Raw genomic sequence first — 17,427 nt, 5'->3', positions numbered from 1 at the left:
AGATTTTTTTTAATATAATGGTCAAAAGCTGGTCTTTTTGTTTCTACTCTTGTCCCTATAGTCCTTCTCCACTCAACAGCAGAGAGATCTTTTTTAAAAGGAAAATCATCTCATACTGTACTTGTGATCAGAACCTCCCTGGGATTTCCATCTTCCTCACAGTCAAAGTCAGCGCCTTGCAGTGCCTCAATGTCCCTAATGGTCCGTCCCCATGGAGCTCCCATCCCCGAGCCTTGCTCATCGCCCTCTCGTCACACTGGTTTCTCTGTGGCTCCTTAGACTATGCGCAGCACAGTTCCATTCATCAGGGTCTTGGCATTTAACCTGGAATTCTCTTCTTGCAGATATGCATCCACAAGGCTTGGTCCCTTGCTTCTTTCAGGAATTTGCTCAACTGTGCCCCTGTCAGAAAGACTTTCTTTACCATCCAGTATAAGTCATCCATGTCATATGTGTACTCACACACCACACACACACACACACTCCTGCCCCCTTATGTTCTCCTCATTCCACTACAACACTTCTCCCCATCTGACATTTGCATTTATTTGATGGTTTCCTTCCATTGGAATATAAGTTCTTTGAGGATTGATACTTTTTTTTTTAATTCATTGAGCAATTCTTGGGACCTAGAAGAGAGTCTTAACAGGTCATCCTAAAGTACCTATTAATATTTGTGGAATAAAATGGCTGCATAAGGGAGTTAGAACTAGACCTTCTACCACTCTTGCAGTTGGTTCAATGTCACCTTGTTTTAAGAGATCCTACAACCCACTCAAGCCCTGTCATGTCTGAACAAGCAGCCACAGTGACCATGAACTTTTGCGTATTCTGAACATATGCTTCTATTTTTCTGCCTTTTACTCAGAATGGAAATCTACCACCACAACCCTCTGTTGTGTCTTCTTCAGTGTGGGGAAAATGTCAGAGCTTCTCTCCCGACAGTGATGAGCTACAAAGCTGCTTTAAGTGATGGTGGGTGGGCTCTCTGAAGGTCTGTAAGAATGTGCTAGACGCTGGTGCAGTTTCCAGTGTAAGCCATCAGCAGCTAACTCACATGGGCCAGAGAAGGCAGGTGAATGGGGAGAGGGAGGGGGTAGACTCAGACAGCCTGAGGCTATGAAAGGCTCTAATCCGGCTCCACTTCGAACTTTTTATGAGGCCACAAGGCTTTGTTCTGACTCAGGACCCTTCCTGTTACCACGTTGCCTGCTGTTATAACTGACCTTTTGGACCAAAGATACCCTGACTCCTCTATCCCACCGAGACCCCGGAGGCAGAGGTTATGTAAGGTCCGAGCTGTGTGCCCAAACGGCTGGTGAATGTAGAGCCGTGGTGGCTCAGTCCACTGCTTTGCTTTGCTTTCCAAGCTTTGCGCTGCTCAGTGACTCTGTTGCCATAATCCTAATTGCCTGCAGCCCTTCATCATATGTCACTTTGTGGTCACTGTCATCCTGCCACATGAGCTCACTGAGATGGAATGATCGCTCCTGTGCTTTTTGGTCACTTGAACCCTCAATAGAACCGAGATGTGTTTTAGAAGGATCACGGAAAGTATGACATCAACACGGAGAAGGAACACTTTATGGCTGCTAACGCTGATTTCACAGCCTGCCAGGCAAGAGCCTTACACACACCACCAATCTCGGGCCTGCGTGTCTCCCTTTCCTGTTGCGGACAGCCTGCCGAGTAGCTAGCCAGATCCCTGCGCAGATGTGAAGAGCTGTGCTGGTAGAACCCTCTGCCCAGCTGCTAATGCATCAGGAGACCTGGGCTTGCTGAAAATTAGGAGGAAATGTGCTCTCATCAAACATGCTTTCTAAAAACTGTACTCAATGTGTGGAAATATTGCATTAGAGCAGAATTTCCCCCCTCAAGTACAAAGAACACAGACCTTTGATTGCAGGCAAGCGTGAAGATTTTTCTGTTTCCAAGTGGAAGGGGTTCTCCAGAGTTTTAAGACTATCACCAGGCCCTGTTTGGTAGGATTTTTAAAGTCTGAATTTTATCATTTTTACTTTTTTGTGGTCTTTTTTCTTAGAGTTAGTTAGGTTTATAAAATTAGCAAAATCTTTCACAGCAGTTCCTAACCCCACTTTACAAAGGATCGGAAAAGCATCAAATAATGTTAATGGAAGGAGAGGTGACTTAAGAAATAACATTCCTGACCCTTATCACCTCATCCATGGCACCTCAGGACCGCAACTAAAGCATCAATCTTAATAAGGCGATTTTGGCAAGGAGACATTTTCTGGAAGGTGATTGTACTAACCAAAATTTAAAAGACAATCTGCTTTAGCAACAAGGAAAAAATTATTTAATGCTTAAGAAGTTTGTTGTGTTTTTCGAATTGGCTGTTAGCATGCATAAATAAGCATACAGCAATACAAGGCTATAATCGAACTGCTCTTTTCCATTAAGACAACTGTGTGCATTGCTCAGTGAAGGGGGACTGCATGTAGAAAATCCACAGGCAGAGACAGTGAGTTGTAAATTTTACTTAATCCCCGATGGGTTCTTAGAATAATGATTCACCACAGATGGTGGGATGGTAAGGTATAAGCAAATCATTGGTAAGATTGATAAAAATAAGTAATTAGTCATACTTTGGATCTGGCTCTAATGATGTGATTCGTTTTCCTAGTCAACCCCCATCTTATTTCTACCCGTAGGTTGGGATAGTTGGAAGTCAGCTGTTGGACAACATGCTGCGAGCAAGCCTCTCACCCACCTTCTCACTGGGATTTCACCTGTTAGTCATCGTGGCTGTCTTATTTTCCCACGTGGACCATATAAGCGCCGAGACAGAAATGGAAGGAGAAGGCAATGTAACGAACGAGTGCACCGGTTCATATTACTGTAAGAAAGGGGTGATCTTACCCATCTGGGAGCCCCAAGACCCTTCCTTTGGGGACAAAATCGCGAGAGCCACTGTGTACTTTGTGGCCATGGTCTACATGTTCCTCGGAGTCTCCATCATCGCCGACCGGTTCATGTCCTCTATCGAAGTCATCACCTCTCAAGAAAAGGAAATCACCATCAAGAAGCCCAACGGAGAGACCACCAAGACAACCGTGAGGATCTGGAACGAGACGGTGTCCAACCTGACCTTGATGGCCCTGGGCTCTTCTGCTCCAGAGATCCTCCTCTCAGTCATTGAAGTGTGTGGCCACAACTTCAATGCGGGAGACCTGGGTCCCAGCACCATCGTGGGGAGTGCTGCGTTCAACATGTTCATCATCATCGCGCTGTGTGTCTATGTGGTCCCGGATGGGGAGACCAGGAAGATCAAGCACCTGCGTGTGTTCTTCGTGACGGCGGCCTGGAGCATCTTTGCCTATACCTGGCTTTACCTCATCCTGTCGGTCATCTCCCCTGGGGTGGTGGAGGTCTGGGAAGGGTTGCTCACGTTCTTCTTCTTCCCCATCTGTGTTGTGTTCGCTTGGGTAGCTGACAGGAGGCTTCTGTTCTACAAGTACGTCTACAAGAGGTACCGGGCTGGCAAGCAGAGGGGGATGATCATTGAACATGAAGGAGACAGGCCGTCCTCCAAGACCGAGATCGAAATGGATGGGAAAGTGGTCAATTCCCACGTGGACAACTTCCTAGACGGCGCTCTGGTTCTGGAGGTGGACGAGAGGGATCAGGACGATGAGGAGGCGAGGCGAGAGATGGCTAGGATCCTGAAGGAGCTCAAGCAGAAGCATCCCGATAAAGAAATAGAGCAATTAATAGAACTAGCCAACTACCAAGTCCTGAGTCAGCAGCAAAAGAGTAGAGCCTTCTACCGGATTCAAGCCACTCGCCTGATGACCGGGGCGGGCAACATCTTAAAGAGGCACGCAGCCGACCAGGCCAGGAAGGCCGTCAGCATGCATGAGGTCAACACGGAAGTGGCTGAAACCGACCCTGTCAGTAAGATCTTCTTTGAGCAAGGGACATACCAGTGTCTGGAGAACTGCGGCACGGTGGCCCTGACCATCATCCGCAGAGGTGGCGACCTGACCAACACTGTGTTTGTCGACTTCAGAACCGAGGATGGCACAGCCAACGCCGGGTCCGATTACGAATTCACGGAAGGGACTGTGGTCTTTAAGCCGGGTGAGACCCAGAAGGAGATCAGAGTCGGCATCATCGACGATGACATCTTTGAGGAGGATGAGAATTTCCTCGTGCATCTCAGCAACGTCAAAGTGTCCGCAGAAGCTTCTGAGGACGGCATCCTGGAAGCCAATCACGTCTCCACGCTCGCCTGCCTCGGCTCCCCTTCCACGGCCACCGTGACTATCTTCGATGATGACCACGCGGGCATCTTCACTTTCGAGGAACCCGTGACTCACGTGAGTGAGAGCATTGGCATCATGGAGGTGAAAGTGTTGAGAACCTCTGGAGCTCGGGGGAATGTGATCGTTCCCTACAAGACCGTCGAAGGGAGCGCCAGAGGTGGAGGGGAAGACTTTGAGGACACCTGTGGAGAGCTCGAATTCCAGAACGATGAAATTGTGTAAGTCCTTTTTTATATATATATACATATACATTCACGTGTGTTGAGTGTTTGTGGATGTGAGAATGCATGTATGTCCTTTTAAATTAAAGGGCATATGAGGAATGGGATAGTTACTACACCAGAACACTTTCAAATCTCAACCCTCACTCACTCACGTACCATCAGTATACTCTATGCACACAGATCTTCATTTGGATCACATAATGTGCACCCAGTAAGAGGGTATTTAAATCATCACATCAGGTCCCTGACTTCATTACTGAGTACTAATTGGGAAAATCCAAAGAAGAGATCCCTCGGAAAAGAATTTCCTGGCTACCAGGGTTGTCTGGAACAATTTGTGTTGCTTTTACCTGACACTGCGGTTTTGTGACAATGTAAGATTATCTTTTGCTTAAATGTTAAGACTTAATTATAACTTAATGACCAATCCTGCTTTTTCAGTGTTATGCAAACATGGGAAAAGTCATACAGCTCTTATTTCCTTCCAGTCTCATTTGACTTTGCATGCTGAAACAAACCCTTTACCCTACTGACATAGTGATGGGGAGAGAAATACATTTCTATCCAAGCATCCTAATTGACAGGGCGCAGGTCAGAGGAGTGGACAGCAATTTAGTCTTCCTTTTGCCACTTTGCAGCGACATTTGCCAACATTGTAACATGGTAACATGTGCCCTGCATTTTCCGTTAACAGTTGCTATTGAGAGAGCTATTCCCCCTTCCTTGCCTAGGAGGGGGCATCACACTCATCAAAAGCAAACCAGAACATTTGACTTCATGAGCAATGTCCAAGCTGGAAAGAAGGAAGAAAGGAAACTATGTGTAATAGATTCGATGCAGCAAAGGACAATAATAGGAATTATTATATTGGTTGAGTCATTGCCAACTTAGAAATTTCAGGGGAAAATGATAAAATAGTTTGTTCTATAGACCAAGCACATCATACTCGCGGCCCACAGGCCGCATGCGGCCTAAAAGGAATATTTTTGTGGCCCAGCCAATATACTGCTATGAGCAGTTACTTACAATTATGAAAGGAAATGTGTCTCCTGTCAGGTCCAGAATGACTGACATTCACCTTGGGTCAGTTTGGAAAGTAATCACTGTGAACCATATTTCCCCCGAAGGAGGAAAGATAGCAGCAGAGAAGAGTTGCCTCGTGTCAGGAAGAAAACATTAACTTTATCATTGCTCTTGTTCTTTCTTTATATACTATACCTTTCAAAATAATCCTACATTTCTATGAAAATCGAAGCTTTCATTTTCGTGTGGCCCACATAATCTTAAACCTTGTTTATTTGGCCCATGTCAGCCTTTGAGTTTGACATGCTTGCTATAGATGGTTAACTTGTGTAAATGGCATCTATATGTCCAATGGCAGGTACATGCTTTCCAAGTTGAAATTCCTCCTGCTATAAGTATAGAGAAAACAGACATAGAAGTGTGTGTGTGTGTGTGTGTGTGTGTGTGTGTGTGTGTGTGTCGGGGCTGGGGGAGAGGGGTAGTGGGCAGAGGGAGCAGTTATTTTTGAGCCTTCCAGTGTCTTTGACACTGTATTACATACATGAACAATTATTAGTGTGTTATCTCAATGAATTCAAGCAAAACAGCGATTACAATATCTATCTTGAGATGCGTGTGGTGGGGTTTGCTTTTGATGATTCTCTGTTTTATGTTGGTTATTCTAACGCTAACGTTTCACTTAGTAGGATGTATTCTGTTAGGACAGTTGCTTCATTAAAAGATAGTAGTAAATAGTGTAGTGCCAAATAAATAGCCTGCATTCCCGGGAAGGATTTTCCCAAAGGCCTTGTGTTGAATGCGATCCTGCCCAGGTTAACATACAAGCACAAGCTCTATTCCTTTGCTAGGAATTCTTTCTCATTATACTTTCTAATCATTTCAGTTATTGAATTCTCCTGTAATAGATAGCACTTTGTAGGCCATGTAAAAGTGTATTACTTATTGTTAAAGGAGTATTGCCTGTTACTAAATGAACTCACAAGGGTAGCCCTTACATATGTCCAAATTGGTATTTTGTTTTGTTTATTCATTTTACTTAGAATGTTTTCCATGAAAAATTGGTCTTGCTTTCTCTTAATAATGGCTCTGTACTTGTTTATGTGAGAGGCTTGTCTTATCTACTCTGCTATCCAGGACTTTTACCAAACCATAAATAAATAACCTTCTTTTGGGCACAGTGTAGAATCAGAAGGGGGGTGGGGAGACTGAGTGATTGATGGAATCATTTTCTATTCTGCCAGCTCCATGTAAAACACTCACTCTGTGCCATTAAACTGATTGGATTCTTGCAAAGGAAAGAGTATTGCCAAACTCCAGCTTTAGAGATTTATATATCTTGTGAAAAGTGGTAAGAATTGGAATTATCAATATGGCATCTCTGTATACATGTTCTTAGGACTATTCTAGACCAATCACTAGTTCCTAGTTTTAAAATCTCTTACTGAATTTTATTCCCTAAGTGGAAGTATTAACTTATAGAATTGGCAAAATATTTTTATTTGTAAGTGGAATAAAATTACATCCCTATATATTTTTCTTTTTCTTTTTTTTGGCGTTTTTATTTTTACCTTATAAAGTTTTTTTTTAATATATTTTATTGATTTTTTACAGAGAGGAAGAGAAAGGGATAGAGAGTTAGAAACACCAATGAAAGAGAATCATTGATCAGCTGCCTCTTGCATACCTCCTACTGGGGATGTGCCCACAACCAAGGTACATGCCCTTGACTGGAATCGAACCTGGGACCTTTCAGTCCACAGACTGACGCTCTATCCACTGAGCCAAACCAGTTTTGGCTACCTTATAGAGTTTTATGACTGATCTTAATAGGTCTGTTGTTTAAATACATTTGTTTGGATGAGTAAAACTGAGCCTTAAAATAGGCGGCAAGGATTATCAGTGGTCCCTCACTGTATACTTAAAAATATATATATATATATATATATATATATATATATATATATATATATATATATATATATATACACATACCCAAGGTACGTGCCCTTGACTGGAATCAAACCTGGGACCCTTCAGTCCTCAGGCCAACGCTCTATCCACTGAGCCAAACAAGCTATGGCTGTATACTTTTTATGGATCTTTTATTTCTGGTAGTTGCTTCCAATGTCAGGTCCACACAGTCATATCCAAATGAGAGAGTTTTGTCCTCATACAGTGGAATTGAACTACTTAAAGTCAATGCTGTTTATCTTTAAGAATGAATTCTTATCTCCTCCAATTAATTACACAGTTACTCTCAAAAGATTACTTTCTTAAAAACCTACAATGCATAAAGAGGACTGTGGACACCACTGAGTTTCATTAAATACTTCAAAAAATTTTGTTTGTTTGTTTAATTCTAAGCCCAAAGCCAGAACTTAACGATCCTTTCCAGAGTACCATAGCATGATTCCTGGAAATGTCTGGATTTAAAGGCTATCTAATTTTAAGAAGCCATTAACCAAGACAGAAATAGGATCCAGTCTAATCAGGAATGGAGATAAAGAGGCAGCCAGCTTTATTGAATCTTGAGTTTTAGGAACATAATAGATTCCTAATCTTTGATCTTATTTTTAGTACAGAAATCATTTAAATTTATAAGTATGTCTATGCCTATTAATTTGTTTTTATATAAATGAGTTGAATTATTTCAGTCTGATCTTTTTAAGATCAAAGTCTATATTTGAGAAAAATACTGATAAGTGATAAGTGGTGCTTGTGGTCTCTAATAAAATGTATTCTTGGCAAAACATTTTAAAATTATAATGGAAAAACCCATTAAATAGTTATAATTAGCAGCACATGCATTTGTATAAACTCAAGCAATGACAAATACTAAACTCATGCCAGCTAACCTTGACTTTCAACAGGGAATTCTGTCTAATGTTAAGAGCTAATAAAAAATAAATAAATGAAGACTATGCTAATTTGGTTTGTGGTTTGGTAGGTGATCTCCAAAAAGCTGGCATGCTACTATGGTTGTTCTTTAATGATGCTATTTTAGTGGTAATAATTATTGTAAAATGTTGCTTTGTCTTCCAGTATCTAATGTAGCTTCACTATTGCAGAAAATGTTTAGGTTAATTAATTAATATAGAGACAAATCAGATTTAATTATAGTACTTAGACTATGGCTCAGCATTAATATCATATTTAGAAGACTACACAAAAAGATCATCAGCATTTAATATTATATATTTTAAACGTAGAGTTGAAAAACAAAGTATTTATATAATGTATTGCTTAGCAAATCAGTTTACTGGGCATTTCAGACACAGCATATTCATTATGCAATGGCTTTGTCCCAAATTAAGTTGAACAACTATTACATTTTCAAGTATCATTATAACTTCATTAACTAGGAAATAAAATGCATGGGACAACTAATATATCGATAGCTTCTTGACACTAAACATTTACATTTTGGGGGGAAAAAGCATGAAATAAAATTTCATTATTATATCGATTTTATGAAATTATTATATTCCAGGGAAAGTAAATATTTTTATTTTGCTGTTTATATTATCAGTATCCTTTTTCTTTATAGAATTTGAAGGAATAAACACCTCGCTATAGGAGAGAGTAATTCAATTCTAAAAGTAGCTAAATATGTAACACAAGAAGGCAGCCAGATGTAAAAAAAAAAAAAAAAAAAGAAAGAAAGAAAGAAAAGAAACAAACATATTAAGAAAATTTGAAGTGATCAGAAGAATAATTATGCATGTTTAGGGAATCAGAGATGATGAAAAATACTAGAGAAAATAACCTTAGACAAGAAAGGCTATTAGCACATATTATCTTGAGTCCAACATAGTGAATATTTACTTTATGGCAGAAGAACTTAATCAACTACTTTACCTTCTTAACTAAAGTAAAAAAATAAGTATTTTACATTGACATAAAACTTTACTGGGTAATATGCTAATTAAGAAATTTACCTGGAATAATTCTAGGATTTTAATGGATTTTTCGGATTATCTTTTCAGACTGAAATATTGCTTCTTAGAATCAAACCACTGGTAGTATTATCTGCAAATCTAAATTATAACTACAAGAAATGTTTTTGGAGATGCATGTGCTTTTATGAATGACAGGGTGAAAGTAAAAAAAAAAAAAAAACAACGCACACACATTTATGGCTTTGAATTCACTACTGCCAGAGCCTTAAGTGATTATGTGCATAAGGGTTATTTACCATAGCAACCAGATTGCCTTGCTTGCTCTTGTAATCTCATTTCCCACTGCTAATTAGAGTTCGGGCTTATAATATTGTTATGTAAAGAAATTTCATCTTAGCAAATGAGGAGGTTTCATAGTTTAGACACACTGAACTGTTTAAATTACGGACTCTTTCCTGAGTCATCATTCAAAGCCATTATATAGGGGGTTAAATACTCCCCTGGTTCAAGGCTGGAGAAGAATTTACATGTCAGTCCATTGCACATACTTAATAAGCTCTGATTTGTGCCCAACACTGGACAAATCATTACGCAGGAAACAGAAAAATATACTCCTTACACTATAAAATGGGAGATGAGGAAGCTCCTATTTTGGGAAGTACGGACGTGACTATGAAGACACGGTATAAGCTGTAGGAGAAGTCCTCATTTTGGACAGAAATATCTGCATTTGCTTTTGAAGGATGGAAGGTGAGCTCGGAAAGAACATGTAATGTGCATTTCCAGGTGGAGCCTTATCTTGGTAAGCCTGAGAGTATGGGACAAGTTCACTAAACAGACAGGATTATCACCAAATGTAATGAAAGAACATTTGTTTTCTTTAGTGGGACTTTAAATCATGATGAGGACATTTAAATTAATCTGAGTATATATCCCTTAAGGCAGTCCGGAAAGGACAAATACTGCATGATGCTACGTGTATGCATATGAAGTATCTAAAGCAGTCATCCACAGAAGCCGGGAGCCGGGGGAGGGGAAATAGGGAGTTACTGACTGATTGACAGGCATAAAGTTTAAGTAATGCAAAACAAGTAAGCTCCAAGGACCTGCTGTCTGGCTTTGTGCTCATAGCTAACAGTATTGTAGACTTGCACATCCGTTAAGAAGGTAGATCTCATGTGAAGTGTTTTTACTACAATAATATAAAAAATTAAAAAATTAATCACGTAGCTGATCTGCATGGAAAAAGTAAGCGTGTGTGCTTGCCCTTCTATACCACGTTGCCTCTCGTCGTTTCTAAAGATGATCTGGATTTCTAGTAAAACATAAGTACTTTTGTGAATTGCTCCTTGGTCTTAAGGAATGGCTTTGGCCCTTACTTCCATCCTATGACCACTTGAACATCCCTTTAACCCATTTTGCCTCCCACTGTCCCTGCATTTGACTCAGAGTTTTACCCAGTGGGTTGCCATCATCCTGGTAAAACCTGAGCAGATTTTACACTACGTGGCAAAACGGGAAGAAACCTTCTTTGGATTTTCTTTCCTGAGGACACTGGTAACCCAGGGAAAGAGATTTAAGCATGCCTAATTCCTTTGAATGGAGCAACCTGGAGGCCAGGACACCTCAAACAGGATTATTTGCTGTGGTGCCGCTCTGACCTTGTTGGCTGAGGCGTAGAAAATTCTCTACGGGTCACGATATCCTGAGAACCTTAGAGGATTTCCTGTAAAATACAGGGTAGGGCAAAAGTAGGTTGACAGTTGTGAGTCCTGGAAACACAAGAGTCTATTTTTACATTGTTAATTATTAATTCTGTGTTATTTTTCCATTTGAAAAAATGTGAGGCTACTTTTGCCCCACCCCGCGGCGTCTCCATCATGTTCCATCACAGCTAATGAAATCTGCTCCTCGGAGATGCTTTCTTTAGGCTGGGAAAGCTGCTAGGCCCCTACGCCTGTAAATGCCATGCAATCAAGGGTTCTCTTTGCAACAGTCAAATCAAAGTGGCTCTAAGCCAGGGAACAGGAAAGGAAGAGAGAAAGGCCAACATGGAAGGCGGGTTAGTGGCACCGAAGTTGATCTTTATCACGGCCCCCGGGGAGCCACGGAGGAGAGCCTGGGGAGGGTGCCCGTGGAGCAGGCGAAGGCTGCAGCAGCTAGCGGGCGGACATTGGCTGTTGGCTTCCCGCACGGCCTGGCACGTTCTGACCTGGTCGTGGGGAGTCCAGAAGGTCCTGGGAGGGAAAGCTGACAATATGGGCAGAATAAAAGGAAATCTCCTCCTTTGCTTCCTCTCCTGGCTCGACATACCACCGACGTAATACCCATCGATGTGCCAAAGGTGGAGCCAGCCAGGACTCATTCTTTTCACAGGCCCGTACAGCTGTCTCACTGTAGAGCCAGGCGAAATAAACAATGCCTGTCTGTTTCCTGCCTTTCTCCTGGGGGCTGGTGCTCCAGATGACCTGTTCTTTCCTTCTTCCCTGGTCTCCCCGGGGTCAGACAGGGGAGAGGGGGCTGTGGGCTTTGGAGACATTGAAGATGTGGAGGGCAAAGGGGGTAAAAACTGAGCCCAGAGAAGACCTTGCCGTCCAGGCTGGAACAGGCCGTCCGCAGGTTATGTAGGACTCCGCGTATGTCTTTTCATGGTTGCATCGCCATCTCCCATTTGTAAAGTTCCATCATTTTGATGTATGTACATAGGTGCTTTATGTTTTTTATTATTGATTTAACACAAGTAAAGGGCAGGAATTGTTATCTTTCTTTTAAGTTTCTTTTTTTTTAAATATATATTTTATTGATTTTTTTTTTACACGGAGGAAGGGAGAGGGAGAGAGAGTCAGAAACATTGATGAGAGAGAAACATCGATCAGCTGCCTCCTGCACTCCTTACACCGGCGATGTGCCCGCAACCAAGGTATATGCCCTTGACGGGAATCGAACCTGGTACCCTTTAGTCTGCAGGCTGACGCTCTGTCCACTGAGCCAAACCGGTTAGGGCTCTTTTATTTATTTATTTATTTATTTATTTATTTATTTATTTATTTATTTATTTACTGTGTCACTTCATTGCTGCTATGTGTGTGTCCACATAAGGGATGTAGGTGCTTATGTAGGTGGGTTCCAACTCAAGGTGGAAATCGCGTTACCTTGCACCATAGGAACAGACCTCCTACGTGACCCGAGGACCTACTGTATTCAGGATAAGAGGGTGACCAATTTCACTTGACCTGGTAATTCAGATACTAACGAAATAGCCTGGGATATTTCATTTCCAGATACAATTTTTCTTAGCCTTAGCTATGAGAGATATGGAGTTCTGGGTACCCTGACCCTCAAAACCAAGATGACCCCACTTTTCCATGCTAGACTTCCTGAGATAAGGACAGATTTAGGAATAGCCCTCAGTTTGGATTCCATTCCAGCTCTGCCCTTGTCCCCCACTAGCTTTGTGACTTGCAGCAAGTTAATTAGGATCATCGTATCCGCAGAGTGAGGTGGCGGAGGTTGTGGTGGTGGTGAGGATGGCGGTGGGGTGGTTGTGGTGAAGGTGTTGGAGTGGGTGATTTTGAATACGGCAGCAGTGGGATTAGAGGTGCTGGTTTTGTTTATGCTGGTGGTGGTGGAAGTACTGGTATTATACGTGTTGGTGGTGTTGGTCTTGGAGGTAGTGGTCTTGGATGTGGTGGTGGTGTTGGAAGTGATGGTGGTGGTGAAGGTGGTAGTGGTTCTAAGATGCGTTGAGAGCCAGGTTTTCTGCTTTTTTCTTACAATATTCATTGGATCCATCCTTGCAACAACTTTATTAGGTGGGTGCAAGTATACTCATTTTATAGATGGAGCAGTTGAGGCTTAGAGAGAACTTAACGCTCTTTGGGGTCACACAGCTAATAAGAGAGGGCCTAGAATTTAGCTGTAGAACTGCCTGCAGGTGAAATCTGTGCCTTCTCCTCAGGGCTGTTCTCCCTGGGAAGGGCTTTCAGAGGCCAGGATGGGCATGTCGGAGGCGTGTGACGCCGTGGCCCTGCCCTCAGCATTGCTCCTGCAGCTAGGAAATGAGAAATTAGCGCCCTCGTTTATCTTCTCTGGAATCTTGCGCATGTATTTACCACATTGTACCCCACCCTCACTCCAGGAGAGTGAGGGTGAGCCACGATGAACTGAGTTTGAGAAGCAAGCAAGATGCTAAACGATATAATCCCTCCAATGTACCTGACCTGTTCAATCTTTATCCACTGTGTCCTCTCTCAGTATTTATTTCTCTTTGTGCCTAAATAAAAAGGAAGCTTTTTATTATTAGCTTTCTCTTACTGCCTGCATTGACCCTGCAACGTTTTACCTTCCTTTTATGGCTGAACAATAATGTAGCTTTTGTCCATACTTAAAATAGTAGTGTCTTGGCCTATCTTTTTTAGATATAATACGAGACAACGTAAATTAGTGACAACAGAGAATCTGTGCTGGAGAATGCTTGTTACCTTGTGTCAGCACTATGCAGAAGTTTAAAAAGTCGTCTTCTCTGCTCCTAGGGGCCGCTAATCATTCCAATTCCTGGCTAGGATGCGTGCTTAGGATCAGTGGCCCACCTAGCAGTGTGTCTGATAATCTACCCAGAGCAATAGGAATTTGTAGATACTTTTTAAAAATCCAGTTCCAAGTCACTGTGGCTTCTGCACTGCATTTTCTGTAGGAGACAAGAACAACACATTTCTACCTAAAATCATTGGACATTTCTACTGTCCAATGACAACTCGCATACACTTGATACAAAATCAGTATTCAAACTAATTTGCATTTTAAATAGTTTTATTTTGTTTTTTTAATTTTTGCAGCTGAATTATTAGTCTGCTTGGAGTAATTCACTGTTGATATATTTATAAATATAATTAATTATAACCATTTTTTTCCAACAGAGAATTTCTTTTAAACACACACACACACACACACACACTACAGAGGTAAAGGTGGGAAAATAAAATTAAGCCCTATTTACATAGAATTTAATTTTAATTTGGGGGTACAGTAAAACACAATTCCCAAAGGACAGCTTTCATTCTTACACAATAAATGTTTATCTTAACAATTTTAAGATGAACTATTCAATTCAGTGTTTTTATCTGTGTGTGTGTGTGTGGGGGGTGTGTGTACAAAGAGGAGAAGAGAAAGAGGGAGAGAGAGGAGGCAAAGAAGGGGGAAGAAAGGGGTCAGAGGGGACAGATTTGGGATCAGGAGGGGTGCAACAGGGATTGGAAGCAGAGAAGTGGGGAGGGAGAGAAAGGGACAGAGAGAAAGCAGAGAGAGGAGTGGGAGGAGGGTACAGAGGAAGGGGAAAGGAAGGGAGAAGCAGGTGTCTATTTACTAATCTACACCTCTATCTATCTATCTATCTAGAAGAAGAAAGGAGGCAGGAACTAGAGGGTGGGGAAGAGGAAGGGAGAGGAAAAGGGAGGGTAGGCAGAGAAAGAGGGAGGAGGGGAGGAGGGAGGCAGGCAGAGGGATGAAGACAGAGACTAAGAATATACAGCCCTGATTAGATTTCAGCTATTACCAAAGTGAACTGCAGCCTGGAAATAGTCCAGAAGACAGTACGAGAGTAAGGAAATAAACATGGGATTCACTCAAGCTGCTTCTTTAAGTAAAAATAGACAGCAACTTCGTCTTTGAAATCAAGTGCACCTAACAACTGCCTAAGCATGTTTGAGGAGCCGGAGGAAGCTCCTGGACCCTTCCTGGTCGTGTTTGATGGGAGGGGCTGGTACATAGTCACTGATCCCTGCTTTCACAAATGTCTCATGAGCACCAATCCTGGCCCCAGTGCCTTTGCAAGATGCTGGGCGGGCAATGGTGACCGAGACGCGGATCCTGCCTCGGACAACCTCGTGCTGTACTTGAGGAGGTAGATGGACAGATACTTGGTCATTCACTGCCGTGGTTGTTCCAGCCACCCTGGAATCCTCCCTGTGCCTCCCTTGGCATTCTCCTCTCGGTGTTTCTTAATGGGGCTCTCACCACTGCTGTTCGGGCGGAAAAGGTCGGATGATGAGCTGGCTGTCAGCGTCACCACCGGCCATCCCTGGCAGCAGCCACCCACGCTGTGTGGCTGCTCTTCTTCAGAAGAAAACTACCAACTCCTTCTGGGGCCCCATCCCATTCACACTGTCTCCTGTCAACTCTTGGTGCCCTGGTAATTGGAAACCAGGAGGGTAAACATTTTGAACAACTTGGCTAGTAAATTGGAATGGAGATAGATATAAGGAATTAATTAGATGCAATGAGAGAGGGAATCCATTATGCCTAAATCACGACTCCAATGATTTGCTATTCTAACCACATATAATATATATATATATATATATATATATATATATATATATATATATATATCACATATTAATTGTTTGCTTTTTTGTCTTCAGGGAAATTGTAGAGTGCAGCTGAAGCAGATATGTAGCCCTGCACTTATAGTGTTGTCTCTGCAGACTCAAAGAATTACAATTTTTGTCTTGAAAAAAAAAAAAAAAAAAAAGAATCCACAAAGGCCATTAAGTCCTTTCCAGCTCTAAAATGCAATTATTTTAGAGACTCTGTGACCTTGTTTCATTATCTTGCTCTTGGCCTTGGTTGTCCACGCCTAAAGACATGCTGGGTGTGCCTCTAAGTCCTGGTGCTGCTTTGTCCTGTGCCCATCAGCTTTCTTCAAGCATTCTGTGGGCACTTGTCAGGGCCCTGTCCTTAGATACACTCCCATTCCCTCTGCAACAGCTTTCTGAGCCAGGTAATCCATGCTCTTTGGTATCCAGGTGACACAAATCTACGTTCCTTCTTCTCCAATATTGCCATCTCCAAAGGGTTTTCTTGAATTGAAGCCGATTGTCCTATTATAAATATACGTCATGTAAATATATTCACATAAATATAATCAATAGTATTTTTCAGGATGGTAGTGTAAGAAATGAAAGAATAATATATTGATCTCTATGCATAAGCCAGTTCACTCCAAATCAAGTTATTTGTATGTTTTCTGTAATACATACATTGTCTCATCATCTATAGTTATAGTAATAAAAGGGTAATATGCTAATTAGAGTGGATGACTTCCATCTGGACAAAGCCACAGTGGGGGCAAGGGCCTAGAGCCAGCGCTGTGTGGGAGAGGTGGGCGGGTCCAATGCCTTGGCCCCTTTTGCAGAGGCAGTTAGAAGGTGGCACTGTGCCCCCTTCTGCAAAGCTGGCATGGGACAGGCCATGGTGTGGCCCAGGTTCAGTGCTGCCCCTTCCACAGAGGCAGTCACAGAGGCAGCAGTGAGCAGTGTGGGCCTGGTCCAGGCACCATGCCTTCACAGAGGCTGGACAGGGTGCCACCTGCAGTGCCTCAACCTCCCACCATCCCTCCCCCAGCTGGCCTGGCCCCAGATAGCTCCCCACTCACCTGTGGGTGCGGGGCAGGGCCAGCACTAAGAGGCAAGGGACAAAGGCTGGCAGCTACGGTGGCTGGCAGTGGCAGCAGCAGCGGGGTGATGAGGGCAGTGCCTTCCCCTGATCAGCCTGGTCATCTCCCGCAGAGGAGGACATCCCCTGAGGGCTCCTGGACTGTGAGAGGGGGCAGGCCAGATTGAGGGACCCCCCCCCCACCAGTGCACGAATTTTTGTGCACCGGGCCTCTAGGGAATACATAACAAACTGAGCTTATTTATTAATTTAAAAGAGGCAGGGAGTTATTGCCAACATACATGAATAATGAATAAACCTCCAAGAGACTAAAGCAAGTTCCTACTTAAACATTAGTTTTCTGTAGATGGAACAGAAAAGTAATTGAAGAGTTAGATATTTTAATGAAGCGCCAGGTATTCCTAAGTCAGTCAAGGTGACAACAATATAGAATTTAACACATGGGAAAATCAATCAGGCAAGTACAGAATCAGAACCATTAGAGCTGAAGATATCTTAAGTAAAAAGAAAAATCAAGAGTTTTAAGTGACAATAAGTCTTGAG

At 42.4% G+C, this 17,427-nt stretch overlaps 1 protein-coding gene across 6 annotated transcripts in view; it reads left to right on the top strand.

Annotated features, from left to right (window-relative positions):
• Window positions 1–17,427, top strand: part of SLC8A1 (solute carrier family 8 member A1) — a 306,592-nt gene that overhangs the window by 19,193 nt on the left and 269,972 nt on the right. For all 6 annotated transcript variants that reach the window (XM_084901481.1, XM_084901479.1, XM_084901478.1 and 3 more), the window contains exon 2: window positions 2,673–4,504. In XM_084901481.1, coding sequence (XP_084757607.1) covers window positions 2,673–4,504 — 1,832 coding nt within the window. The remainder of the gene's footprint in view (window positions 1–2,672; window positions 4,505–17,427) is intronic.

The sequence above is a fragment of the Pipistrellus hanaki genome, assembly GCF_964339955.1.
Source record: "Pipistrellus hanaki genome assembly, chromosome: 12".
In the NCBI taxonomy this organism is placed as follows: Eukaryota; Metazoa; Chordata; class Mammalia; order Chiroptera; family Vespertilionidae; genus Pipistrellus; species Pipistrellus hanaki.
This window is presented reverse-complemented; position numbering and strand designations above follow the sequence as displayed.